Source organism: Culex quinquefasciatus, chromosome 1, assembly GCF_015732765.1.
Source record: "Culex quinquefasciatus strain JHB chromosome 1, VPISU_Cqui_1.0_pri_paternal, whole genome shotgun sequence".
Taxonomy (NCBI): Eukaryota; Metazoa; Arthropoda; class Insecta; order Diptera; family Culicidae; genus Culex; species Culex quinquefasciatus.
Window position 1 is genome coordinate 99,403,548 of NC_051861.1, and position 24,973 is coordinate 99,428,520.

The window sequence follows — 24,973 nt, forward strand, 5'->3', positions numbered from 1 at the left end:
ATTGGATTGTAGTAGCATCTTCATTTCTTCCACTGGCTGTTGTTCTGGACCCATAACCTATTGTGCAGAGCTGAAGTTGAATTGAACTATTCTCATTGGCGAACTTGACATTGGATTGTAGTTGCATCTTCTCCATTTCTTCTACTGGTTGTTGTTCTGGACCAATAACCTATTGTGCAGAGTTAATTTTGTTTGAACTATTCTCATTGGCGAACTTGACAGTGGATTGTAGTGGCATCTGCTCCAATTCTTCCACTGGTTGATGTGCTGGACCGATAACCTATTGTGCAGAGCTGAAGTTGAATTGAATTGTTCTTATCGGCGGACTTGACATTCGATTGTAATAGCATCTTTTCCATTTCTTCCAATGGTTGTTGTTCTGGACCCATAATCTATTGTGCAGAGCTGAAGTTGAATAATTATTGAACTGTTCTCATCGACGGACTTGGCAGTGGATTGCAGTAACATTTTCTCCTATTCTTCCACAACGAAAAACTCAGGAAATTTCCGTAACAGTTCTTTTGACAGCTAATCACATCACGGCCGATACATTTGCACACAACACCAACACATAGATGACATTCCAACGCAGATACAAACAAAAGCAGCAAAACCAAAAACGCAACAATGAAGCAGCCTATCGACTGGAAACTCAAAAACATGGTTCCATTCTCTCTCTCTCACTCACTCACATCATCACCACACTCGCACCCGTCTCGCCACTGATGCCGAGTAACCGTCATCATCATCATCGCCGTCGTCGTCATCGGCAACCTGTGGTCGCCTGACGAATCTGCTGGAATTTTTCGACGACTCAAAAAATACCTTTACATTTCCCATTACTTTTACTCGAAAGGACCTGGCGGACTCTCCGGAAGTACCCCCACCCACGAACGCTGGAACAAGGGAAAAAGTAGTAACAAAAAAGCGGTCTACCCACCCTGCTTGTTCCGGTGGCGGCGGCCTCGGAATCCTCCAACACTGTGCTGCTTCCTTCACTTCCACACACACGAGATCTCTCTCGAAATTCCGTTCCGCTGGTCCGGCGGCAGTCGTCTCACACACCCCTCTCCGCACTCTTCACACACTCACTCTCTTTCTCTCTCACTCTGACGGCGCGGTTCAATCTCTGTGAGTAATCGCACTTTTTCTCGCCAAAAGAAAATCGAAACACACACTGAAAATCTTCACACGTTGCACTTTTTCCCGAGAAATTGCTGGCGCACAAAATTTGCCACTTTTTACTGCGGAAAACCTCGAATGGGTCACCGTGTCGTGTGCGTCTTCGTGGGAGGAATCCCCTGGGCTTGCGAGTCCCGCGGTGGTTTCCGGACAGGAAAACCCCCAAAAACGAGAGAAGTCGAACTCAATCGAAGCAACCTAACGGAAACGCGTCGCAGCCAACAGACACCCAACTGGAACTCGGAACGTCGCGCAGCAATCCAACGACTCCCAAAAGAAAACCACGGAACCGAGGAAACTCAAACAAAAACGCGGCCACCGGTAACTTAAAAACGCCGAAAACCGAACGTCGTCGTCGTCGCGTACTGGAAATTCGGTTCTTGTTGAGGCACACACAGTCTCGTAGTGTCGTAGTCGTCGACCCGCACAGCACGCAAGCAAAGCAACACAATGAAGGATAATAAAATGAGGAGTCTGCTGTCTCGGGTGCCGTTGGCTGGAGAAAGAGAGCGAACATCCGCATTTCGAATGTATAATGACGTCTCATTTAACACTCACACACAAATCTGAATTTGCGTCGTTGTGGAGAACGAGGGGTTTCGTTTGGCATCAAACGAGCGAATGCACCGGGACAAAATGACGTAAGTTTTTTGACATGTTGAAATTTTGATTAGGGCGCAGATTCGTTAATTCGAATTCGAGACGCAAATCAACCATGTTCTCATCGATGGTCGGCACTTTTCGGACATAATCGACGTCAGAACCTACGCGGACGTCGAATCGGACCACAACCTGGTAGTTACATAGCTGCGCCAACACCTGTCCGAGGACAACAAGCAAGGTTACAAGATCCGGTACCGTCACCCGCAGCGGTATAACCTGGAGCAACTCGAGGACCATGAGACCACTACCCAGTACGCTCGGGAACTCGAAGCTGCGTTGCCTGACGAGGGTGAACTTACCGAAGCCCTTCTGGAGGCCTGCTGGAGCCCTATATGGATGCAGCCATCAACGCATCGGCATTGGATACGTGGACCGAGTTCGACAGAACGGCAGGTTCGACGAGGAATGTCAGGCAATTTGGGACGAGAAGAAAGCAGCGCGGGACAAGTGACTGCTGCACGTGGGAACAAGGAGTCGTACAAACAGTTGCGAAGACAGCGAACCCATCTCTTCCGGGATAAGAAGCGCCGCTTGGAAGAGTTGGAATGCCAGGACATGGAACAGCTGTATCGCTCCAACGAAACGCGCAAGTTCTACAAGAAACTCAGTCAATCCCGGACTGGTTTAATGCCGCGAGCCGAATTGTGCCGGGATAAGGTGGAAGCAGCACTTCGAAGAGCACCTGAATGGCCTAGAGGCGGAGTACCAGGGCGATGGGGATACGGCTTCAGCGGTATGGTGGACGGCGAGGACAAGCCAGCACCCACGATGAGGGAAGTTAAGGATGCCATCAAGAAGCTGTAGAACAACAAAGCAACGGGTAAGGATGATATCGGTGCCGAACTCATCAAGATGGGCCCGGACAAGCTGGCGGCCTGCCTACATCGGCTGATAGTCAAGATCTGGGACACAGAACAGCTACCGGACGAGTGGAAAGAAGGGGTAATATGCCCGATCTACAAGAAAGGAGACAAGTTGGATTGTGAGAACTATCGAGCTATCACTTTTCTTAACGTGTCTCAGATCATCTTCAGTCGTCTGTCGGAGCGAGCAAGGATTTTGTTGGTACGTACCAAGCCGGTTTCTTTTAGGGGAAACCCTCGACGGACCAAATCTTTTTTCTACGCCTTAATCCTCCATAAATGTCGCGAGTATCAGATTCCGACGCACTACCTGTCATCGATTTCAAAGCAGCGTACGACTCAGTCGATCGCAAAGGGTATGGATGTGGTACGGTGCAGCGTGAAGATTTCGGGTGCGATGTCCGACCCGATCGAATCGCGCAAGTTTCAACATTGAGCTCAAAGGTGTTATGAGGCGGGCGGGCTTCAATATGCGGGGCACGATTATCGACCGGTCCAGCCAGTTTATCTGCTATATCGACGACATGGTAATTGTTGGCAGAACGTTCGAGGAGGTGGCTAGAAAGTACACCGAATTGAAGCGGGAAGCGGAAAAGGATCGATTGAAGGTGAATGTTGCGAAGACGATGTAGCTGCTGGCAGGGGGAACCGAGATCCTCAAAGACGATGCTCAAGGAGGACCTGCAAGCGCTTGAAGTTTTCGAACGGCGAGTGCTTAGGACGATCTTTGACGGCGTACGTGAGAACAATGTATGGCGGAGAAGAATGCACCACGAGCTGGCGCACCTTTAAGGCAAGCCAAGCATCGTATTACCCGGAGAGAAGATATTCAAAGATGTTGTGGATGGACCAAACGCTCTCAAAGCGCTAGTTCATGCGCGAACTTGACAATAAAAATCAAAAAGGAAGCCTTACTGTAAATTTATTCATGTAAGCACGAGCTACAAATAATTTAAATCAAACGCTTTTAAAACCATTCCGAATTCACCCACGCTCCGCAGCAGCCTCATTCGTCCACCGATTCCCACCGGACAGCTCGATCGCCGGCACCGGATTGGCGAGCATCTCCGCCGCGTGCGCACTCTCCATGTGTTTGCGCCGATAGTCCTTCCTCGGGTACCGGTTTGGACAGAAAAAGCACGGGAAAGGCCGCGCCTTGTTGTGAAAATAGTTCAGATGTCGATTGCGGTCCGTCGTACACGGGAATCGTTTATCACACTGGGGACAGGGGAAGTCTTTCTTGCCGGTGTGCGTACGAATGTGGCTCAAGCGGCAGCCCCGCCGGGCAAACTTGGCCGGACAGTACGGGCAGCCGAACGGACGTTCACCGCTGTGAACGAGCATGTGCTCGTTGAGAGTGGGTTTCCGTTTGAAGCACTTGTTGCAAATGCTGCACTTGTATCGATCTTCCGGTTGTAGGTGTTGATATTTGTGCTTCCGGAAGGCGTCTTTGTTGGTGTACGTGCGGGGACATTCCGTGCATTGGAACATCTTGAGCCCGGTGTGGGACGTTTCGTGATCTCGCAGGACTCCAGGACTGGCGAAGGTTTTGCCACAGTGAACGCATTGGTGGGCTTTGGATTTGCCCTTGAGAAAGCGAATTTGGTGGGCGTACAACCGTAGCTTTGACGGGAAGTTGTGGAAGCAAATCTCACACACAAACGGCCGTTTCTCGTCCGGATTGGGTTTGCTGGGCTGATGAACCGTTGCTGAGTGGTTCATCAGGGTTTCCGGACTGTCGAAGCTTTGTCCGCATCCACAGCAGGCTTGAATCGATCCGGATACCACAGGATTGGGTCCGTGGAACTTCCGGGAATGCGTGCAGACCCGTGTCCGACTGATGAACACTTCTCCGCACGTTTTGCACCGGTAGTTGAGCTTCCCGATTTGTCTGTGCAGCTCGTACGCGTGCAAGTCACGCATTATCTTGTAGCAAATTTCGCATTGCTTCCGGCTTTTCAGCTTGCTCGCGGATAGTTTGTTCGAGGCGTGTTCTGCTTGACTGTGTACTTGAAGTTCCTCTTGCGTCGGGAACCGCTTTCTGCACCCACAGCAGATGAACGAGATGGCCGGCACCTCGTCAAAAACGTCGGGGAATTCTGGTTTTGCTTTCTTAGCTGACGAAGCACTGTCTTTAGTGTCGCTCGAGTCTTCCTTCTCATCCAGTGGAGCATTTGGAACTTCTTCCTGGTAGTCAGAATCGCTGTCGTCGTCATCGAGGTTGCTATCGTCGGTCTCCGAGTCAGGTGCTTTTGTCTCAGGTGTCGGATCAACCGTGGATTGAGACGGTTCCTCTATTGTTAGTTCAATTTCTGGATATGCCAGATCCAATCTAGAAGGTATAATAGCATAACAATACAAACTCAACAACCTTTCAAAGACACTTACTCGGAATTCTCCATGAGCTGGACCATCCAGTGTAAACACCTCGGTTTTACAGGCCACATCGACCGGATACACCGCTTCACCGTCGAGTTCCACCTTGATCACAAGCTCGTCTTCACCAGCGTACAGCTCGCGTAGCTTCCGGTCCGACTCCTGGCAAAGCGCTCGCAGCTGGTACGCTGTCTCCAGCTCGCGAACGCACCGCCGGCAGCACAGCTTCGAGATCTTGTCCGCTTCCTGCGGTTCCGCTACCGCGCCCACCAGGGACAGGACGTGCGCTAGCGTTTCGCCGTCCTGCACTTTGCGGTCAAAGAGCTGAACCAGCTGGTCTGGCGGTTTGCCTACCATACAAACCCGGCACGGTACGGTCGGTTCGGGTGGTTCCTCAGGCCTTTTACGACCGCGGCCGGATCGCCGCGTTGTCGACATTGCGACTCCGAACTTCACTTGATTTTCAAAGTAAACAACAGAATCCTTTGGTTTGGTTCAAGTTCATTAAACTCATCCAAACAAAGTTGTTTCACTGCGGTTTGTTTTGTTTTGATCGAGTAACGTTACGAAAATGTAGATGTCATGAGTTACGCTCCTTTGAGTTGCAAAACCAGAAGTTCCCAAACACAGACGTGTGAATCGAGTACTGGTGAGGTAGGTCTTAAATATTTTGAGTGTTATTTCTATGAAATGGATTTTTTTCTCTCTTTTCCTCCCTTAGGATTTTTTTAAAGTTTGAAAAAATGGCACTCTGTGCGCCTTGGGGCCTCCTGAGGGCGCTACATCTTTTTCATGAAGGCACAGCAAAAATCGGCAACTTGGCAAATTTGCAAAATGCAAAGTTTCTCTTGGGCCCTTCTAAGGACGCTGTTTAAGGAGGGCGATATTTTTGTTAAAGAACTTGTTATTCGACTAACCTACAGCTCAGCCCTGCTTTTCAGGACGAATCGTAAATTTCATCAAAAAGAACGCGTATCCTTGGTTCGGTTTATCCCTATGTGCTCATATTTGTGTGTGTTTGATAGCAAATGATCTCAATTTCCCAAATCAATGAAAAGAAAGCAGCAATCAGAGTGATAAAGAAGAGTGACAACCCTAACGAACAAGGGATGCGTTATGCTTTCCTTGTTGTCAAAAGCATAATTCCAGCATAGCATTTATGTGTTGTCGAAAAGAGAAAACATTCTGTGAAAAGATTCGTGAAATTAGTTCAAAACAAACAATTTCTATAAAACAAATTTAATCATGAGTGTGAGGTAACCGCTTGAATTGACATGAACAAATCATCATTTATGATTTATGTTGCAGTTGAACCATTAACAACAACCACATCATGACATCGCGAACCCGGAAACTGGCCCGTCTAGCCGCTGGCCACCAGCGGCCCGCCGAAAGTCCCTCCACGCTGATGTGTCGCGTCTGTGCACGAAGCAAACCGGAAGCGCAGCTTATCGGACTTTTCGACGAGTTCGTACTGGGTGAAAGCTTGGCCTTCGTACTGTCCCAGGTCGGTGCCGTGGAGATTTACGAGCAAGACCAGATTCCGAACCTGTGCTGCCATCGATGTCACCGGGAGGTGGAATCCGCGTATAGGTTGCGGCTGCTGTGTCAAGACTCGGACCGCAAGCTGCGGGAGCTGTTTGCCGAGCGTGAGGACAAAGTTGAGATTAAGGTGGAAGCGGAGGAGTGTGCGGTGCAGGTTTCGGTTGACCCAATGGGCGTTGAGTACATCACGTGCAAGGCGGACGTTTTCGCGGTTGAGGGAGCGGAGTTGGAGGGGGGAGGTGACGGTGCTGGTGAAAAGGCTTCAACGGATCCAGTGCAAACTAAAGTTGAGATTGAAGATTCACCCGGTGCAAAGGAAGATGAGCCGTCTTCGTCTGAAGAAGGTTCGGACTCGGAGCGCAATGAAGACGATCGCAACGACCTGGACGAAGAGGATGAAGATTCGGAACCACCAAGGAGAAAGAAAAAGACTGCGATCGTTAAGAAGCCCACCAAGACGGAATTCCCAGACGTATTTGAAGAAATACCAGCCGTATCGTTCATATGCTGCGGCTGCCGGAATCGTTTCCCAACACAGGAAGATCTGCAAACGCACAGTCAGGCGGTTCACGCGGTCAACAAGCTACCGGCTTCGAAGCTGAAGGGCCGCAAGCAGTGTGAAATCTGTTACAAAAATCTACGCGATTCGTACGCGTACGAACTGCACAAGCAAATCGGGAAGGTCAACTATCGCTGCAAAACTTGCGGAGACGTTTTCCCCAGTCGGAAGCGTGTCTGCACTCACCACGAGCGCATTCACGGACCACATCCGGTGGTAACGGGTTCGGTCCGGATTTGTTGCGGATGTGCCCAAAAGTTCGATACGCTGGAAGACCTGAAGAAACATTCCGACGAGGCGCATCTCCCGAAGAAGCTGCCACCGGACGAGAAGCGACCTTTCGTTTGTGAGATTTGCTACCACAACTTCCCGACCGAGCTGCGACTGTACGCCCACCAGATCCGGCTCATCAAGGGAAGAAACGAGAAGAAGCACCAGTGCGTACACTGCGGGAAGACCTTCATCAGTGCGGGAGTCCTGCGTGATCACGAAATCTCCCACACCGGCGAAAAGGTTTTCCAGTGTACGGACTGCCCCAAAACGTACACCAACAAGGACGCCTACCGGAAGCACATCTACCGCCACGCGCAACCGCGAGATCGCTACCGCTGTGAGGTCTGCGATCGAACGTTCAAAACGAAGCAAAGTCTGTACGAGCACGGGCTGGCCCATACCGGCGAACGGCCGCTCAAGTGTCCCTACTGTCCGGCCCGATTCGCTCGCGAAGCCTGTCGGATCAGCCACGTGCGGACGCACACCGGCAAGAAAGACTTTCCCTGTCCGCAGTGTGATAAGCGGTTCCCGTGCAGCTCGGACCGTAACCGGCATCTCAACTATTTCCACAACAAGGAGCGCCCGTTTCCGTGCTTCTTCTGTCCGAACCGGTACCCGCGGAAGGACTACCGCAAGAAGCACATGGAGAATGTGCACGCGGCGGAACTGGCCGCCAATCCGGTGCCGGCGATCGAGCTGTCCGGAGGGAATCGCTGGACGAGCACGGCTCCGGTGCTAGCAGTACCGGCGGTAGAGCCAAGTACTGAAGAGAAATAAAGTGGTGGACGGTGATTGAGTTGGGTTGACTTTGTAAGATATCACATTCCGAAACACCTCTTCGTCTATCGGTCATGGCCAATTTTGGCTTAGACAACTATCACTCAACATGACGAAATCCAGTCTTCAATCCGCTTAATTCACCGTCTCCTCGCGATGCGAAGCGGATCATAATCTACACCTACGTGGGTAGAAAACAGTCCTGAGCATCGCAGCTTGGCAGGCATGTCGACGGTAAAAATAAATAGATTTTCAAAGGGATGTTCTTCAAATTACAATGTAAAGCAAGTCAGAGTTTTTCTTAACAACCAAACTTTATGCCATATTGTCAGCGTCCGCCTCCACGCCGTCATCCGGGACGCGTCCCGCGTGGGTCTTCATGTGCAACCGCAGGTTCCAGGGTCGGTTAAAGTCCTTGCTGCAGATAGGACACACGTGCGGTCTCAGCCCGGTGTGCAGAAATCGGTGATCTGCCAAGAGTGAGATTTTAAATTTTAAAGAACATTATTTGTTAAAATAGATCAACTCACTTCTGAACTGTGATCTCGTCCGGAAACGCCGCTCGCACAAGTCACACTGGTACGGCTTCTCCTTGGTGTGAATCAGCTTGTGGTCCTGCAGGGTCTTTTCCCACGAACTTCCCGGGGCAGATGTCGCAAGCGAACGGGCGCTCGTCCGAGTGACTGCGCATGTGGAGCTGAAAGCCGGAAAGACCAAGCTTGTGAAATTTGGATTTTACTATCATTTTGACTTACTTTCAGCAAATTGTTCGTAGTGAACCGCTTGCCACAAACGCTGCAAATGAAGCCGGGCTCCGCGTGGATTTTTTTGTGATTCTGCAGGACAGAAGAGCTGCACAACGTCTTGTGGCAAATGTCACATTCAAATTGCCGCTTCTCGCTTTTCGCTTCCGGATCGTGCTGGACCATGTGACGAGACATACTTTCGGTGGATTTGAACCGCATCCGTTTCTCCTTTTTCGCTTCCGGATTGTGCTGGACCATGTGACGAGACAGACTTTCGGCGGATTTGAACCGCATCGGGCACTGCTCGCAGGCAATGTTCTTCTCCATGTGCTTAAATTCGTGAACCTTGAGTTGATGCTTTTCGTTGAAAGCGTGGCCGCACACGTTGCACACAAAACGCTTAATGTTATGGTGAATGTTCTCCTCGTGACGCTTCAAGCCTCCTTTCTGGACGAATTTCATGCCACAGCTTTCGCAGGAATACCTCTTGATCCCTTGATGCATATCCTGGTGCAGCTTGAATGAATCCATCCTGCCGAATACTTTATCGCACACTGTACAGCGATAGTCCTTCTTCGGCCGTATGTACTTCGGCTTCTCCCGACTCTTCACTGGAACAATCTCATTCGTATCCTTCTCCTGCTCGTCAACCGGCGGCATGTCTTCTTGTAGTTCCTCCTGATCTGGTTTGAACTCCAGCAGCAAACACTCGACAGTGGGCTCAATCTCCTCCGCATCTTCCGGCTCAATCTTTACCTGCTGCTGCTCCTGCTGGGCGATGGAAATTTGCAGTCGGTTCTCGGCTTCGACGCACTGCCTAACGAACCGGTACGCTTCGTCCAGGCGCTTGATGCAGTCCTCGCAGAGGCTTCGGGTCACTACCGGCTTGTCGTGGTTAGGCTGGGAGAGGATTTAGAGTTGTAGGTTTGCGAATTCTCAGGCTTAAGGAAACTTTTTCACAAAATGTCAAGTGTTAAATTGTAGCTGGCTTCCTAGCTACAATTTATCACATCGAGTTCTGCTAAATAGTGACCCTTTTGCCTAAGAATTTGCAAAGTGCTGTTAACATGATCTAGAAGTGCTCGTCGAAGTACTGTTTCCACCCTTCAATCACCTCGCGCTCGTCCGTCAAGATTCCCCCTTCTTTATCCCGACACATTTCGACTCGCGGCATGAAGCCATTCCGGGATTGACTAAGTTTCTTGCAGAATTTACGCGTTTCGTTGGATTGATACAGCTGTTTCATGTCCGGGCACTCCAAATCATCTACCTCGAAATTGAATCACAATCCCTGAAAAATGCAGCCGGTGCCCTTACCTGCAGCTGGCTCAGCTGCATCAACTTTTCACTCTGTTCAGCGGTAAGATCGAACAAATCTCGGTCCGGCCTCTCGCAAATCCAGCAAACCTCCTGTGAGTGCTGGAACTTTACCGCAATGGGGTCCATTTTTGTGTCAGCAAATGTAAATTTTAGAGGATTACAAATTAATTTACTATTTTCAGCAGAAATTTGTGTGTTAAATCTTCAGCTAAAGTTCGGTGTACTGTTTGTATACAGTGTGGAGCCGTCTGACGTTTTGATGTACACTGAAAAAGTAAGACACTTTTTATCGTTTGTGTCTGTCATTAAACGGGTCAAACAAAAGATTTCGTTTTCGAACTTCGTGCTTTAATTTTTCAGTGCATGTGTGTTTGACATTCAAAAGTTTGTTTGTAAACATTGCAGTTTGACATTTTCCTAAAACTTCATCTTAATTTGAACATTTTGAAGTTAAATATCAACTAAATCGCACATAATTTCATCGAGCATCTAATGTTGTCACATCAGCACTTTGACATTCAATTACAGCTAGAATTACAGCTTCTAAGATGCGTTTTCAACTGAAATCAAGTAATGAACAACTCCGTAGGATATGAGCAAACAAGTTTCCATCAAAACGTTTGCAAAAACATTTTACAGTGAAAACGGCAAATGAGATGAAAATAGGATCGAATTGTTAACCTGCCAAACAGATGTAAAGAATAAGAAGAATGAATCAAAGGACAACTCAATAAGTTCATACGTTTACGGGACAGATTCGTATCGCTTCGCGGAATTAAAAGGAACAACTCGCCTCTTTGTATTCACAGTAATGCATTCTGCTAAAACACCCAATTAAACCACAACTACAAAGTGTGATTTGATGATCTGGACCCACTAAACCTTAACCAATTGAGCTCAATCCTTCAGTATGGAAACCTCGGTAAAGCTCGAAACGCCCGCTTCATCCCAGCCGGAAGCGTGCTGGATCTGCGAGCTGCCGGCGCCCGTGCACGACCTAACCGCCGACCGAAATGCCCATCTGGCCAAAAAGCTGGCGTCGTTGACCAGGGGAGATCTCAACCGGGAGCATCGACGAAGTCTATGCGGTGATTGCACCGTGAAACTGAACGACGCGTACCGGTTTGTACAGCGGTGCGTTGAAGCTGAGCAACGACTTGGTGGCGATCCGGAGGTGAAGGTTGAACAGGAGGAGGATCACTTTGTGGAGTGTATGGTGGAAATCAAACCGGAAGAAGAGGAGGAACCGCTGGAAGCGAAGCTAGATGGCGAGCAGGAAGATGAGAGCGCGCAATCGGAGGGCTTCAGCGACGAGGGGAGGATTCCGATTTTGAAGTCGAGGAGGAGCAGCCTAAAGAAGGGGATCGAGGAAAAGCGAACCGAAGGCCAAAACGTTTCAGTGCGAAACGTGCGACGCCACGTTCGATGTGAGGAAGGACCTGCACCAGCACATCAAAACTCACGGCAAACGGCGGTTCCCGTGCAAGCTGTGCGATCGTATCTTCGTTCGGAAGGCCACCCTGCAGGACCACATGAACAAGCACGAGGGCGTTAGGAAGTACAACTGCGACAAGTGCGGCAAGACGTTCACGCAGCGCGCAAATTTGATCCGGCACGTGAAGAATATCCACCTCAACGAGAAGGGCTTCCCGTGCAGCTACTGCGCCAAGCAGTTTGCCTCCAAGAACAACCTCGAGGTGCACGAGCTGACCCACATCACGGTGAAGAACTTTGCGTGCGAGCAGTGCCCGCGGGCGTTCAAAACCGAGGCCCTGCTGAAGCGCCACCGGATTGTCCAGCACTTTCCGGAAGAGCAGAGTGGCACGGCCGCCGCCGCCGACCCCGATGAAAAGGGAGCGAAGAATCTGCCGCAGTCGCGGGTTACGGACACGAGGGAGTGAAATCTGCCACCAGGAGCTGTCGAGCTACGCGGCGCTTCGTACGCACATGCTGCGCCACTCGGAACCGGTCTTTATGTGCAGCGCGTGCGGGAAACGGTGCACGACGAAGAACTTGTTGAAGCTGCACATGCGAAGTCACTCCGACGAGCGCCCGTTCGCTGCGACGTCTGTCCCGGCAAGTTCAAGTGGGAAAGACCCTGCAGGAGCACAAGCTGATTCACACCAAGGAGAAGCCGTTCCAGTGTGACATTTGCGAGAAGTGGTTCCGTACGAAAACGCTGCTGAGAAGTAAGAGGAGACTAAATTATTCCAGAAATCCAACTAACGCGAACCTTTCAATTTCAGACCACAAATTTCTTCACACCGGGTTGCGGCCGCACGTGCGTTATTTGCAACAAGGACTTCCGGTGGCGCTTCAATCTTAACCTGCACATGAAGGTGCATCAGGGAAGGAAGCCGGATGGGGCCGGGCCAGAGGAAGCCAGCCCAGCTACGTAGAGTTACGAATAAAAGTTTGAGCGCGAAAACAATGCCGTGTTCTTTTCAAGTCCTTCGAAAAAAGTCCCGACTTCGTTCCAGCTTGGAATCGTGAAATAAGTTTATTTGTATGGATTAGTACTAACACAATTGTCTCAGCGCTTGTCGCTGGCCAGCAACTGATCATCTCCTTAAACTGCGACAGGATCTTGTTCTCGCGCTTCTGGCGTTCCTCCTTGCTGAACATGGCCAGCGCGCTTCTCGTCCGCCGAGTAGATCTGGTTTTCCTTCCGGATACGAACCGCCTCCATGCGGCGATGTCTGCTTCCGCTCATCACGTACCCGACGTCCTCAAAGTTGGCGATCTCGTCCGACGTCAGCCCGATCTCACCACGCCGCGGAATGCGCTTGCCCTCGGTAACGTACGCGGCCATGGCCACCTTCACCGGGCAGCAGCGCCCGGCCAAGGTCCTTCAGGTTAAGGTTGCCGCTGTTCTTGACCGGCCCCACAATTTCTGTCCCATCATCCTCACCCACCGCCGTTGCGCCCTTGGAACTTCCCGCCCTGGCCAGCCCACCGGATTTGTCCTTCTCGACCCACTCCTCCTCCGCTTCCCCGTCCGACGACGACGAACTCGACGATTCCGAGGACGAACCCTTCTTCTTTTTCTTCTTCTTCGAGTGCTTGTCCTTCTTCCGGTGCTTCTTGGAAGACTTCTTTTTCTTCTTATCCTTCCGATCGCTTCCCTTCTTTTTCTTCTTCTTCGACGCCTTCTTGGCCTTCTCCGCAGCCTTGTCCTTCTCATCATCGGAAGACTCCCGTGGCGACGGCGAATCCGCCCAAGCCGACGCCACACCCTCCTCGCCAATCACCTCCCTCTGAAGCCGTCTCGACTGCATAAACTCCTCGTTCATGGCGTCGTTGCCCGATCGTCCCCCCGGCCGATAACTCCGGTCCGCGTCCCTCCGGGACTGCTTCTCCTGGTACATGTCATGCTCCCACCGGTTCCGACCCGGCTGTTCAAACCCCAACCCAGCCCGCCCCCGATTACCATTAAACTGCTGATGTTGCTGCTGCTCCCGACTCCTGGACCGTGACTTGCGTCGCTTCTCCGGTGTCCTGGACCTTCGGGATCGACCTCCCCGATCCCGCGACCTGGACCGCCGCTTCCTCTCCCGGGAATCGGAGCGACGACGTTGCCGCTTGACCGGCGAACGAGACTCGTGGCGGGATTTGCCCTTGTCGTTTCGTCGCTTGGACGACCGGCCGCGGTCACTGCTGGAACTTCCACTGCTGCTGCTGCTGTCGCTGTCGGAACTGGTCGAGCTGTGGCGTTTTTTCCGGCTGTCGCGGTCACTCTTGTGCTTACGGCTACGGTGGCGCTCCCGCGAGCGGCTCCGACTGGGCATGGTGAAGCGTTTCGCTGGTTTCTTTAGTTTATTGAAAGTTTTTTTAATCGTTTTTGCACTATTTTAAACAAAATTTTATCGCAAACAACGGCAGCGCTGTCACTTTTGCAGGAGTTGCTTTTTGTTTACCCTTTGCTGTCAAAAAGTGAGTGTTGGTCGTTTTCGTCGAATGCTCTTTCGCAGAAATTCGCTTAGGGCGATTTCACTCTACACTACACTCAAAGTAAAAAGTATCCTTTTTTCAAGTTCACCCTAGAGATCCTTAATAGGGAGACTGGTCGAAGTGAATTTGACGTACCCAAACAGACACGAGTTTGATGTATCCAAACGAGCATTTGCCTTTACGCTCAGCAAAACTTATCAGCGTTGCCAAGCTCAAAACATACGTTGCCAGATCGATTTAGCCAGCTTAGACCAGTCTCCCTATTTAGGGTCTCTAGTTCACCCGTCGTCACCCTTTAAAAGGGAATCGAAAATGTACTGAACTTGACATACCCTTTTAAAAGGGTGACGCCGGGTGAACTTGAAAAAAGAATAGAAAGTATCCTTTTTGAGGATTGAAAGTACCGTTTTGAGGGATACTTCTTACTTTGAGTGTAGAGATCCTACGCTGTAACTGAAATTCGCACTTTGCTGATGAGTTCGTTTTCGCACTTTTTCATACGATTTTTTCAGTTCAACAACGATTACACATTTTTTGTGTAATCGCAGTCGAACTGAAAAAATCGTATGAAAAAGTGCGAAAACGAACTAAGCAAAGTGCGATTTTCAGTTACAGTGTAAATAGGGAGACTGGTCGAAGTGAATTTGACGTACCCAAACAGACACGAGACACCCTCTGCAGGGGGGGGGGTCTCTGCTGTTCCCAACCGGACCCTAAGATGACAGTTTTCGTGAGTTGCGCGTATTCACCGACAGATGGCAAGTGGGCCTCGTCGGAGTCCACCCATCAAATACGCAACTCAAAATTTGCATCACACAAAGAAAAATTACTCTAAATTTAAAAAGATCGTTCGTTGGATTAAAAGTTCGCGTTGGTGAATATTCGTAGAAAGTTCAAACTTTTCAATTTAAAAGTTGGAAAGTTTTTGATACTACCATGTATTTTTGGAACAAAATCGTTGTATTGGTGAAAGTATTTTACTTTTAAGGCTAGTACGCTGATCGGAAGGAAAGGGGACAGCTTTACGAACAGCAGAACAAAGAAGAGGGAACGTTTCTTGGGGCTTTTCTTCACCCTCTCTGGCTTGCTTACTCTGCCGCTGTTGCCCATTTGAAATTTTTCTTCACCGATTCCTTCCGAAGTGCGTATACCGCTTTAATTGGAAAAGAAACATTTTATGGCAAGAATACACAACATTTAGCAATACAGAAATAATTTCAAAAAAATGTGCTTGGTTTTTCACATTTATCTTTGCTATCATCTAGCCAAACATTTGAAAATGGCAAATAGTTCAAATTAATATAGTTTTTGTCTTGTTTCGGTTTAAAACGACAAAATAAGCATTCTGGAATCATTTTCTTGAAAAACTTGTTTTAAGATACGCCACGTTAACATATTAGTCTCGAACAGTTGGAGGGAGCGTGCCGCGAAAGCCGTCACGAAAAAAAAGTTTCCCATGCAAATTTTGAGTTGCGTTTTGAATGGGCGGACTCCGACGAGGTCCACTTGCCATCTGTCGGTGGATATGCGCAACTCACGAAAACTGTCATGTTAGGGGACGGCTGTACGCCACTTCCGAATACCACAGGCTGGACAGTTCCGGATGGAGGCTTCGACGCGCGACGGCAGTGTAACACGATGGTCACGTTTCCGGCCTCAATCAGGACAGTCTTGGAAGAGTTGGCCATTGATTTGGGGAGTTCACGATCCTGGAAGCGCATCCGGATCATGGAGTTGATGAGGCCCTCGGAACGGAGTTTGATTTTGAGCACGTAATCCTACTTCGAGAATGACACAGACGAGGGTATGTCAAATTCAGTACATTTTCGATACCCTTTTAATGGGTGACGACTGGTGAACTTGAAAAAAGGATACTTTTTACTTTGAGTGTAGTCTAGACCATAGTTGACCTATCGAAAAAAAAGCTTGGAATTCAGCCAATCACAATCGTTCAAAACCAAAACATTACTTCAAATACAAATACTAACACAGAATGATGGTGTGCGTGTCAGAAACCGTGGATATCTCTATAGAGATCTCCACGGATTCTCTCACGCACACCATGTTTCTGTGTTAGTATTTGTATTTAAAGTATTGTTTTGGTTTTGATTGATTGTGATTGGCTGAATTCCAAGCAGCTGATTTTGTTTACACTATTTTCACGCAGACATAGGCAAATCGAGTAGACAACCCGCCTGTAAAAACCAGCTGTTTTCCACGTGCTCGTGGTATAACAAAGGACACAGCTGATTTTGACAGACGAATCATTCTACTCGATTTGCCTATGTCTGTGTGTAACTAAACTCCAAACTAACACACTCTCGCGCGTGGATATCTCTATAGAGATCTCCACGGTTTCTCTCACGCACACCACGATTCTGTGTTAGTATTGGTATTCAAAGTATTGTTTTGGTTTTGATCGATTGTGATTGGCTGAATTCCAAGCAGCTGATTTTGTTTACACTATTTTTACGCAGACATAGGCAAATCGAGTAGACCAATCGTCTGTAAAACCAGCTGTTTACCACGTGCTCGTGGTATAACAAAGGACACAGCTGATTTTGACAGACGAATTATTCTACTCGATTTGCCTATGTCTGTGTGTAATTTTGTTAAACACTAACACACTCTCGCGCGTGGATATCTCTATTAGGTTTTACAGCGTGACGTCACGAGCGCACACGCACACACATTTTTACTGAGACACACGTGCAAAAAATGTAAACAGTGCAGCCAGCTGTCAAATTTCTAACCTCAAAACCAAGTCGACGTAAAACCTAATATGCAATATGATTGATTTTGATTTTTTTTTAGGTTAGCGAACGACTGGACATGGCGTACCATAGGTACTTCGAGTACCGCAGGAATAAAATAGACCCACCAAGCGGTCCTTTAGCCTCTTGTCCAGTAACTCCGATACCCTGGCCTCCCGGCGGCGCTAGCCGGGATACTAGTAACCATTGGAGAGATCGGGTAACCAACCCCGGTGGGAACTCTGGTAGTATGCTGACAGGGAAGGGGGGCTCCATCCTCTTCGGAGGGTGTAGCTATGCCGTTAGGCCTCGTGAGAAAGGCCCCGTTACGGTGTCGAGAGAAAACCGGAGCTGGGTCTCGGTAGCTTCAAGGTGGCAGCCCCACCCCGAGACTAGGTATCGCAGCCCCAATCCGGCTGCATACCGAAACCAAAATCATTACGAACAATCAAGAAGGAATAAGGATCCGGAACAAACGGCATAGACCTAGGCACGAAAAGGACACCGATTGGAAACTCGGAACATGGAACTGCAGATCGCTACGTTTCGATGCGGCTCAGCACTACGTGCAGCAGCTGGAAGCGAGCCTGCCAACGGAGGAGGAACTCGGCGCTGCCTCGCTCAACGATGGATGGAGCAGAATTTGCTCGGCCATCGGCAGTGCCGCTGAAGCCGCGCTAGGTAGTACGGTCCGAGTTGGAAAGCAGCGCTGGTTCGACGAGGAGTGCCAGCGGCTACTTGACGAGAAGAAAGCAGCTTACGCGGTGAAGCTGAGAGCCGCAACTGATGAGAACGTGGCCAGATACAAACAAGCGCTGAAACAGCAGAGAACGGTCTTCAAGCTCAAGAAGCGCCAGCTGGAAGATCGCGATCGCGCCGAAATGGAGCAGCTGTTCCGGCAGAACGAGACGCGAAAGTTCTACGAGAAGGTTAACCGGTCCCGCAAAGGCTATGCGCCGCAAGCCACTTGTCGGGACGCCGAGGGAAACCTTCTTATGGACAAAGGCGAGGTGTTGAACAGGTGGCAGCAGTTCTTCAACGAGCACCTCAACGGCGATGTAGCGCATGGAGACGGCTTTGAAACCCAACTTGGACGCGCGCTGCTGACCAACAGTTCCCGGCACCTGATCTGGAGACGGTGAAGAAGATCAGGCAGCTGAAGAACAACAGGGCCGCCGGTAAAGATCGGTTACCCGGTGAGCTCTTCAAATATGGACGAGAGCAGTTGGCGAGGGCGATCCACTTGGTGATTTCTAAGATCTGGAGGGAGGAGAAACTACCAGAAGAATGGATGGATGGTGTCGTGTGTCCCATCTACAAAAAGGGCGATAAGCTGGACTACGGCAACTACCGCGCCATCACGCTTATCAACGTGGCCTATAAAATCCTCTCCCAGATCCTCTGCCGTCTGCTGACACCGTACGCACGGAGGTTCGTGGGCCCCTATCAAGCGGGGTTTACTGGCGCTCGGGCCACGGACCAAATTTTCTCGCTCCGGCAGATCCTCGAGAAATGTCGTGAGTACAACGTGCCCACACATCACATCTTCATCGATTTCAAGGCAGCGTACGATACAGTCGACCGCGAACAGCTATGGCAGATCATGCACGAGAACGGATTTCCGGACAAACTGACTCGGCTGATCAAGGCTACCTTGGATCGTGTGATGTGTCACTTGCGAGTGGCAGGGGAGCTAGCGGACCCCTTCCAATCGCACCAAGGGTTACGACAAGGTGACGGCTTATCCAATGCGCTGTTTAACATCGGACTTGAGGAGTTGTGCGAAGAGCGGGTATAGACACGAGAGGCACGATTTGCAACAGGACAGTCCAACTTCTTGCTTATGCGGACGACATTGACATTATAGCAAGAGACCTAAAGACGGTGAAAGGGTTTACACCGCCTTAAAGACGCAAGCAAGACGGATTGGATTGGCCATGAATACGACGAAAACAAAGTACATGAAAGGTGGGGCTCAAGGACGTTGACCCCCAAGACTCACCCCTTTAGCTGGTGGATGGCGATGTGCTGGAGGTGAGCGAATTCGTGTACTTGGGATCGCTGGTAACGGCCGACAACGACACCAGCTTAGAGATCCGGACTCGTATCCACTCCGCGAATCGCGCCTACTTTGGATTACGGAAAACCTTGACATCTGATCGAGTGCAACGCGCCACGAAGCTGACCCTGTACAAGACACTGATTAGACCGGTTGCCCTCTGGCCATGAGACCTGGACGCTGCGGCAAGAGGACGAACGAGCCCTTGGAGTTTTCGAACGGAAGGTGCTGCGAACGATCTACGGTGGAGTACGTACAGCTCAGAACGAGTGGCGAAGGCGCATGAACCACGAACTGCACGCGCTGCTGGGAGAACCGACAATCGTTACCCTGGCGAGAATCGGGAGGCTCAGGTGGGCCGGCCATGTCGCGAGGATGGACGAAGACCATCCTGTCAGGATGCTCTTTGACCGCGCGCGACCCGATGGCGGCACAGGCCGAAGAGCAGGAGCACAGCGTGCACGATGGGGAAATCAGATCGAGGCGGACCTAAGAAAGATCTGCAACCTAGGAGACTGGCGAGCTGCAGCCCAGAACCGAGCAACATGGAACAACCTTCTTGATACAGCACGGGCACCGCGTATGGTGTTCTAAGCTGATTGGTATGGTATGTATGCAATATGATTTTTTTAAATTTTTGACATGAGGGTTAAAAATTCCGATTTTTTGTTAACTAAATCCAAAGTTTTTTTTTAATAGTTCCTAGATATAAGGCTTTCTAGTCAGAAATTTACCAACACATTTAAAGTATGTTTACATGACAGCTGGACGTTTGTTTGCATCAGGTTTCCTATCTCTTTCTAGCAAAATTTTTTTGTCAAGCGACTTCCCAGTCAAATCAATACGAATTCTGAAACGGAATCTAAATAGAATCGTATACAAATTCCGTTTCAAACGCAACAACCGGTTCCGTGTTCGAACCGGTTGTTGCGTTTGAAACGGAATATACGATTCTAACCGTTTCGTTTCAGATTGATTGACTTGAGGTTCTTGGTTTATTTGACTGACTGCCCGATATGTCAGCCAACATACTTCGCAGGGCTGTGACAGCTACAGCTCGATCATAGAGATATCCACGCGCGAGAGTGTGTTAGTTTGTAACAAAATTTACACGCAGACATAGGCAAATCGAGTAGAATGATTCGTCTGTCAAAATCAGCTGTTTCCTTTGTTCTACCACGAGCACGTGGTAAACAGCTGGTTTTTACAGACGATTGATCTACTCGATTTGCCTATGTCTGCGTAAAAAAAGTGTAAACAATATCAGCTGCTTGGAATTCAGCCAATCACAACCGTTCAAAACCAAAACAATACTTCAAATACAAATACTAACACAGGACGATGGTGTGCGTGAGAGAAACCGTGGAGATCTCTATTGTTTGCATCAGGACACTGTGACGAGGAGTTCGTCATTTTTGAGTTAAATTATATTTTTTTCACTGGGCCTAGAAAGCCTTATAAACACGTGAAACACAATAGCTTATATCTGGAGTTTTTTTTTGAAAAGGACCAATAAACCAAATGTTCAGTTTTTGCTTTTTGGGTGTTTTTCAATACCCCTGACTCAAGGCAGTTCTAAAAACACCCAAAAAGCAAAAACTGGAAATTTGGTTTATTGGACCTTTTCAAAAAAAAAACTCCAGATATGACCTATTTTAAAAAAACACTCTAGAAATCAAGATCCCCAGAGTTTTTTTTTCACAAATTAAACTTTTTTGACCAAGTTTTAACAAAATCCAATCCCATAGTCCACGCGGTCACCGCGGCAAACTTTCAAAACATGTTTACAAACAAACGCGAGGGCGCGCGCCGGCTCACCACCTCGCGTGTGATTTTTTCGTGCGAAAACCGTTCCCTTTTTGAAATCAGCTTCACGAAATGTGAGTCCAACCAACTTCCGGCAAAATGCAACGAATCGCGTACATTCGCCGGTACTGCGGCACCAAATTCAGAGCGGTGGCCGAAATCTTTCCCCGCAGCACGGTTCGCCGGCTAAACTTGCCCGATTCAAAGTGTGAGGAACCGTCCCCGGCGCAACCGCCGGGAGTTCGACTGAACGAGATGAACATCCAGCTGCTGTCGCAGGGATTGCACAGGCAAGTCTTTGGCGATGCTGCAAAGCAGCAGAAAGTTGACACTTCTAAGCTGGAATCGCTCCGCAAGGAGCTCACACGCCACGGCATTCCGTTGGACAATCCGGACATTCGTCCCGACGTAGACTTTCGGTTGCCACGGCTTAGGGGGGTTGGCATAGAGGAGCACTTTTTCAACATTGCTCGCGAGCAAAGTAAGCCGTATCGGGACTTGTTGGAGACGCTGGTGCAGGGGGAAGTTCCTTCGATTCCGAAGAAATGGTCGGAGGAGCCTGGGTGGACGTGCTACGACCCCCTGCGGGGGGCGGTAGCGGTGCCATATCCGGAGGACACCGCGCTAGTGTTTGACGTGGAGGTTTGTGTTCCGGCTGGAGCCGCGCCGGTGATGGCCACGGCTCTTAGTCCTACTCGGTGGTATTCATGGACGAGTCCGCGGTTGATTGGTGAGTTGCCCTCGGGTGAGAATCATCGCTACCAGTTGGACGAGTTTATTCCGCTGGAATCTACGCCGAAGGATAAGCAATCGGATGGGAAGTTTTCCACTCCGAGGGTTGTCGTGGGGCACAACGTTTCTTACGATAGGGCGCGAATCCGCGAGCAGTACTGGCTCAAAAGCACCGGACTTCGCTTCGTGGACACGATGTCGCTGCACGTGTGCGTCAGCGGAGTCACCAGCTACCAGCGGGCCATGCTCAAATCCAGCAAAGAACTCCCGCTGGAAGATCTGTCCTGGAGCAGCCAAAGCTCGCTCAATAATCTGGCCGACGTGTACTCCCTGTACTGCGACGGCGCCAAACTGGACAAAGAAAAGCGCAACCTGTTCGTCGAGGGAACCCTGCCGGAAATTCGCGCCGAATTCCAGTCCCTCATGAGCTACTGCGCCGGGGACGTGGCGGCCACGAAGAACGTCCTCACCAAGCTGTTTCCCCTGTTTTTGCAACGATTCCCGCACCCGGCCACTCTGGCCGGAATGCTTGAGGTGGGAAATGCGTACCTGCCGGTGAACAGCAACTGGCCGCGCTACATCCAGGAGTCGGACCTTGCGTACGAAGATCTGGATATTGAGGCGAAGCACCTGCTGGCGCAGCGTGCGGACGCCGCATGTCGGCTGCTGCACGACGCCGAGTTCTGCAAGGATCTGTGGCTGTGGGACCAGGATTGGAGCGTGCAGGAGCTGAAGCTGAAGGTGGCCAAGAAGGTGGGGCGGAAGAAGAAGAAGGGAGAGGTTGGTGAGATTTCTGAGGAGGCTGGTGGTAGCGTAGATGAGCAGGTGGACGAAGAGGATGCGTTGGCGGCCAAGTTCCAGTATTTGTACGAAACGAAGGCGCTGCTTCCGGTGAGGAGGCCGCTGCTGCCGGGATATCCGGCGTGGTACAGAAATCTTTGCTCGGTAAGACCTTGCGGTTGAAGTGTGTTGTTCCGATTCTAACGAGTCTATGTTTTCAGAAACCCACCACCGAGGACTGGTCGCCTGGTCCGACGGAGATCGGCACCGGTATGCAGATCGCCCCGAAGCTGCTGCGGCTGTGCTGGGAGGGCTACCCGTTGCACTACATCCGTGGCCAGGGCTGGGGCTTCCTGGTGCCGCACAAGTACCGCCGGGACGAAGAAGACGAAGACGGGGGACAGATCCCGCTGGAACAGCTGGTGGCCGCCTGTCCGGTGTTGGAGATTAATCCGGCCGCCTCCGCGGACGAGTTCCAAGCGCTGGAAGGGTTGTGGCGCGACGTGGAGGCTACCATCAGTCGGAAGGATTACTACCGGAAGCTGAAGCAGGATGGGAACAAGAACGTTTACAAGGGGACGGGGATTTGGTGCAATCTGGACCTGGAGGAGTGTTGCTACTTTTTGAAGTTGCCCCACAAGGACGGGCCGTCGCACCGGGTTGGGAACCCGTTGTCGAAGGATTTTTTGAACAAGTTTTCCGAGAACGTGTTGGCCGGGGATGGTAAGACGGCGGAACGGGTCGTGGAGATTGCGCGAATGTTGTCGTACTGGCGGAACAACCGAGATCGGATAACCGGTCAGCTGGTGGGGTGGTTGGGGAAGGAGAGCTTACCCCGGGAGTTGCGTGACGAGGAGATGGAGTTTGGTGCGATCATTCCACAGGTTGTGGTCTGCGGGACGTTGACCAGGCGCGCGATGGAACCGACCTGGATGACGGCCAGTAACGCGCAACGGGAGCGAATCGGTTCGGAGTTGAGAGCGATGGTGCAGGCACCACGCGGGTTCAAACTGGTCGGCGCAGACGTTGACAGTCAAGAGCTGTGGATCGCTTCAGTTCTTGGGGATGGCCACGCGGCGGCGATTCACGGCGCCACCCCGCTCGGTTGGATGACCCTGAGCGGGACGAAAGCGGCCAAAACGGACATGCACAGCGTGACGGCGCAAGCGTAGGCATCTCGGGATCACGCCAAGGTCATCAACTACGCGAGGATCTACGGCGCCGGACAGAACTTCGCAGAAAGACTGCTGAAGCAGTTCAATCCGACGTTTTCGGACGCGGAAGCTCGCTCCAAAGCCATCAAAATGTTCGCGCTGACAAAGGGAAAGAAGTTCTACTACCTCAAAGAAGAATTCCGGGACGAACTCCCGGAAAAGCCGTACTCGGCGTACGAAGCGCTGAAAACGGCTAAAATTTGCAACAAACCCGTAACCGAAATCTTCGAACGTGCCCGCTGGGAAGGCGGAACCGAAAGTGCCATGTTCAACCGGTTGGAGGAAATCGCCGACTCCCCGACACCCGTAACTCCCTTCCTCGGCGGACGCCTCAGCCGAGCGTTGGAACCTCAGGAAGGCACGGAGGACCGCTTCCTGCCGACGCGGATCAACTGGGTCGTCCAGAGTGGCGCCGTTGACTTCCTGCATCTGATGCTGGTCGCGATGCGATGGCTGATGGGCGACCGGGTTCGGTTCTGCCTCAGTTTCCACGACGAGGTGCGCTACCTGGTTGAGGACCAGTACGCGTACCGCGCGGCACTTGCCATGCACGTGACGAACCTACTCACGAGGGCGTTCTGCGTCTCAAGGTTGGTAGAAATCTCCATTAATCAAGAACATTAATCAATCCCTTCCCCAATTTTAGAATCGGCCTCACCGACCTCCCCCAATCGGTGGCCTTCTTCTCAACCGTCGAGGTGGACAGCGTTCTACGGAGAGCCACCTGGACTGCCGCACACCCTCCAATCCGCACGGCCTAGCCATCGGCTACGGCATCCCCAACGGCGAGTCTGGACATCGCGCAACTGCTCGAGCTCGGCCCCGAGTCCGACATGCAAACCTGGGAGGGCATCAACCCGCAACCCAACCAGCCAAGCGACCAAAGAAACACCTCAAACTAATCAAAAGTGCCAAATAAAGCAATCGACACGTTTATTTCATTTCCTGTACCACCTCGCAAGATTCACCTCCGACCGCGGCAGCTCAAACGACTCAACCTTCCCCGTTTGCCGTCTGTACCGTTCCGTGTACTGCTTCGTAGCGTCGTCCCGCACCTCCCCGGCACCTTCCCCAAGTTCATCCAGCTAACCGAGGCCGTAAAGCCAGCGGCTTCCTTCCAGTCCGACCCGTACGTAAAATCCAGCACGTTGTCCAGCTCCTTGCCACGCACGTCGTTCAGCGAGATTTGCGGAAACAGGTTCACCTTTGGGCGGACGCAGCTCGATTCCCCTCCAGAGGCGGGCTTCTTGGCGCCGACAAGGTCCTTTTTTGCGCGGTGGAACAAATTGAAGCGAATTTTGTGTGGCGAAGGGGTTAGCGTTTCCGTGTCGACTACCACCGGAGGGGACGGCACCGGACGGAACCTTCTGGGGG

General features: G+C 50.8%; 9 protein-coding genes across 9 annotated transcripts in view; 4 read left to right on the forward strand and 5 right to left on the reverse strand.

Moving 5' to 3' along the window:
* The window catches only part of LOC6045211 (moesin/ezrin/radixin homolog 1-like), an 82,163-nt gene extending 80,517 nt beyond the window's left edge, over positions 1–1,646 (reverse strand). The window contains 1 exon segment of the mRNA XM_038250045.1: positions 941–1,646. The gene's annotated coding sequence lies outside the window, so the exon portion shown is untranslated.
* A 1,967-nt stretch (positions 1,647–3,613) lies between these two features.
* Positions 3,614–5,034, reverse strand: LOC119771224 (gastrula zinc finger protein XlCGF7.1-like). Its single transcript, XM_038266983.1, has one exon. It carries the CDS (start codon positions 4,629–4,631, stop codon positions 3,693–3,695), a length of 939 nt encoding a protein of 312 aa, XP_038122911.1. The 5' UTR covers positions 4,632–5,034; the 3' UTR covers positions 3,614–3,692.
* On the reverse strand, positions 4,901–5,655 carry LOC6045212. Its single transcript, XM_001862573.2, has 2 exons — positions 5,097–5,655; positions 4,901–5,040 (listed from the first exon to the last, which is right to left on the reverse strand). Exons 1-2 carry the CDS (start codon positions 5,520–5,522, stop codon positions 5,014–5,016), a joined length of 453 nt encoding a protein of 150 aa, XP_001862608.2. The 5' UTR covers positions 5,523–5,655; the 3' UTR covers positions 4,901–5,013.
* A 376-nt stretch (positions 5,656–6,031) lies between these two features.
* LOC6045213 (zinc finger protein 184) lies at positions 6,032–8,253 on the forward strand. The gene is made up of 2 exons (XM_038266982.1): positions 6,032–6,333; positions 6,393–8,253. Exon 2 carries the CDS (start codon positions 6,418–6,420, stop codon positions 8,236–8,238), a length of 1,821 nt encoding a protein of 606 aa, XP_038122910.1. The 5' UTR covers positions 6,032–6,333; positions 6,393–6,417; the 3' UTR covers positions 8,239–8,253.
* A 280-nt stretch (positions 8,254–8,533) lies between these two features.
* Positions 8,534–10,557, reverse strand: LOC6045217 (zinc finger protein 354B). Its single transcript, XM_038261347.1, has 4 exons — positions 10,302–10,557; positions 8,994–9,884; positions 8,769–8,935; positions 8,534–8,708 (listed from the first exon to the last, which is right to left on the reverse strand). The coding sequence occupies exons 1-3, from the start codon at positions 10,428–10,430 to the stop codon at positions 8,810–8,812; spliced, it is 1,146 nt and encodes a 381-aa protein (XP_038117275.1). The 5' UTR covers positions 10,431–10,557; the 3' UTR covers positions 8,534–8,708; positions 8,769–8,809.
* A 657-nt stretch (positions 10,558–11,214) lies between these two features.
* Positions 11,215–12,735, forward strand: LOC119765018 (oocyte zinc finger protein XlCOF19-like). Its single transcript, XM_038266268.1, has 3 exons — positions 11,215–11,605; positions 11,658–12,493; positions 12,551–12,735. The coding sequence occupies exons 1-2, from the start codon at positions 11,215–11,217 to the stop codon at positions 12,203–12,205; spliced, it is 939 nt and encodes a 312-aa protein (XP_038122196.1). The 3' UTR covers positions 12,206–12,493; positions 12,551–12,735.
* On the forward strand, positions 12,325–12,630 carry LOC6045218 (zinc finger protein; the record flags this gene model as incomplete). The annotated part of the gene is made up of 2 exons (XM_001862576.2): positions 12,325–12,493; positions 12,551–12,630. Coding segments are annotated over 2 exons (249 nt in total), but the record flags the coding sequence as incomplete, so codon positions are not given.
* LOC6045219 (NKAP family protein CG6066) lies at positions 12,667–14,221 on the reverse strand. The gene is given in 3 exon segments (XM_038261336.1): positions 12,667–12,936; positions 12,938–13,120; positions 13,122–14,221. Coding segments are annotated over 3 exon segments (1,395 nt in total). The 5' UTR covers positions 14,093–14,221; the 3' UTR covers positions 12,667–12,695.
* Positions 14,222–20,843: 6,622 nt separating this feature from the next.
* Positions 20,844–24,549, forward strand: LOC6045221 (DNA polymerase subunit gamma-1, mitochondrial). Its single transcript, XM_001862579.2, is given in 5 exon segments — positions 20,844–22,550; positions 22,607–24,189; positions 24,246–24,310; positions 24,313–24,388; positions 24,390–24,549. Coding segments are annotated over 5 exon segments (3,414 nt in total). The 5' UTR covers positions 20,844–20,972; the 3' UTR covers positions 24,502–24,549.
* The last annotated feature ends 424 nt before the right edge of the window (positions 24,550–24,973 follow it).

Excerpts from the sequence above, each read along its gene's own strand:
- LOC6045213 (XM_038266982.1), top strand. The coding sequence starts at position 6,418 with ATGACATCGCGAACCCGGAAACTGGCCCGTCTAGCCGCTGGCCACCAG.
- LOC119771224 (XM_038266983.1), bottom strand. The coding sequence starts at position 4,631 with ATGCGTGACTTGCACGCGTACGAGCTGCACAGACAAATCGGGAAGCTC.
- LOC119765018 (XM_038266268.1), top strand. The coding sequence starts at position 11,215 with ATGGAAACCTCGGTAAAGCTCGAAACGCCCGCTTCATCCCAGCCGGAA. Across the intron at positions 11,606-11,657 it reads TGAGAGCGCGCAATCGGAGG|AAAGAAGGGGATCGAGGAAA; the intron begins GCTTCAGCGACG and ends GAGGAGCAGCCT.
- LOC6045217 (XM_038261347.1), bottom strand. The coding sequence starts at position 10,430 with ATGGACCCCATTGCGGTAAAGTTCCAGCACTCACAGGAGGTTTGCTGG. Across the intron at positions 9,885-10,301 it reads TGCAGCTGAGCCAGCTGCAG|CCTAACCACGACAAGCCGGT; the intron begins GTAAGGGCACCG and ends ATCCTCTCCCAG. Across the intron at positions 8,936-8,993 it reads CTACGAACAATTTGCTGAAA|CTCCACATGCGCAGTCACTC; the intron begins GTAAGTCAAAAT and ends TCCGGCTTTCAG.
- LOC6045212 (XM_001862573.2), bottom strand. The coding sequence starts at position 5,522 with ATGTCGACAACGCGGCGATCCGGCCGCGGTCGTAAAAGGCCTGAGGAA. Across the intron at positions 5,041-5,096 it reads CAGCTCATGGAGAATTCCGA|ATTGGATCTGGCATATCCAG; the intron begins GTAAGTGTCTTT and ends TATACCTTCTAG.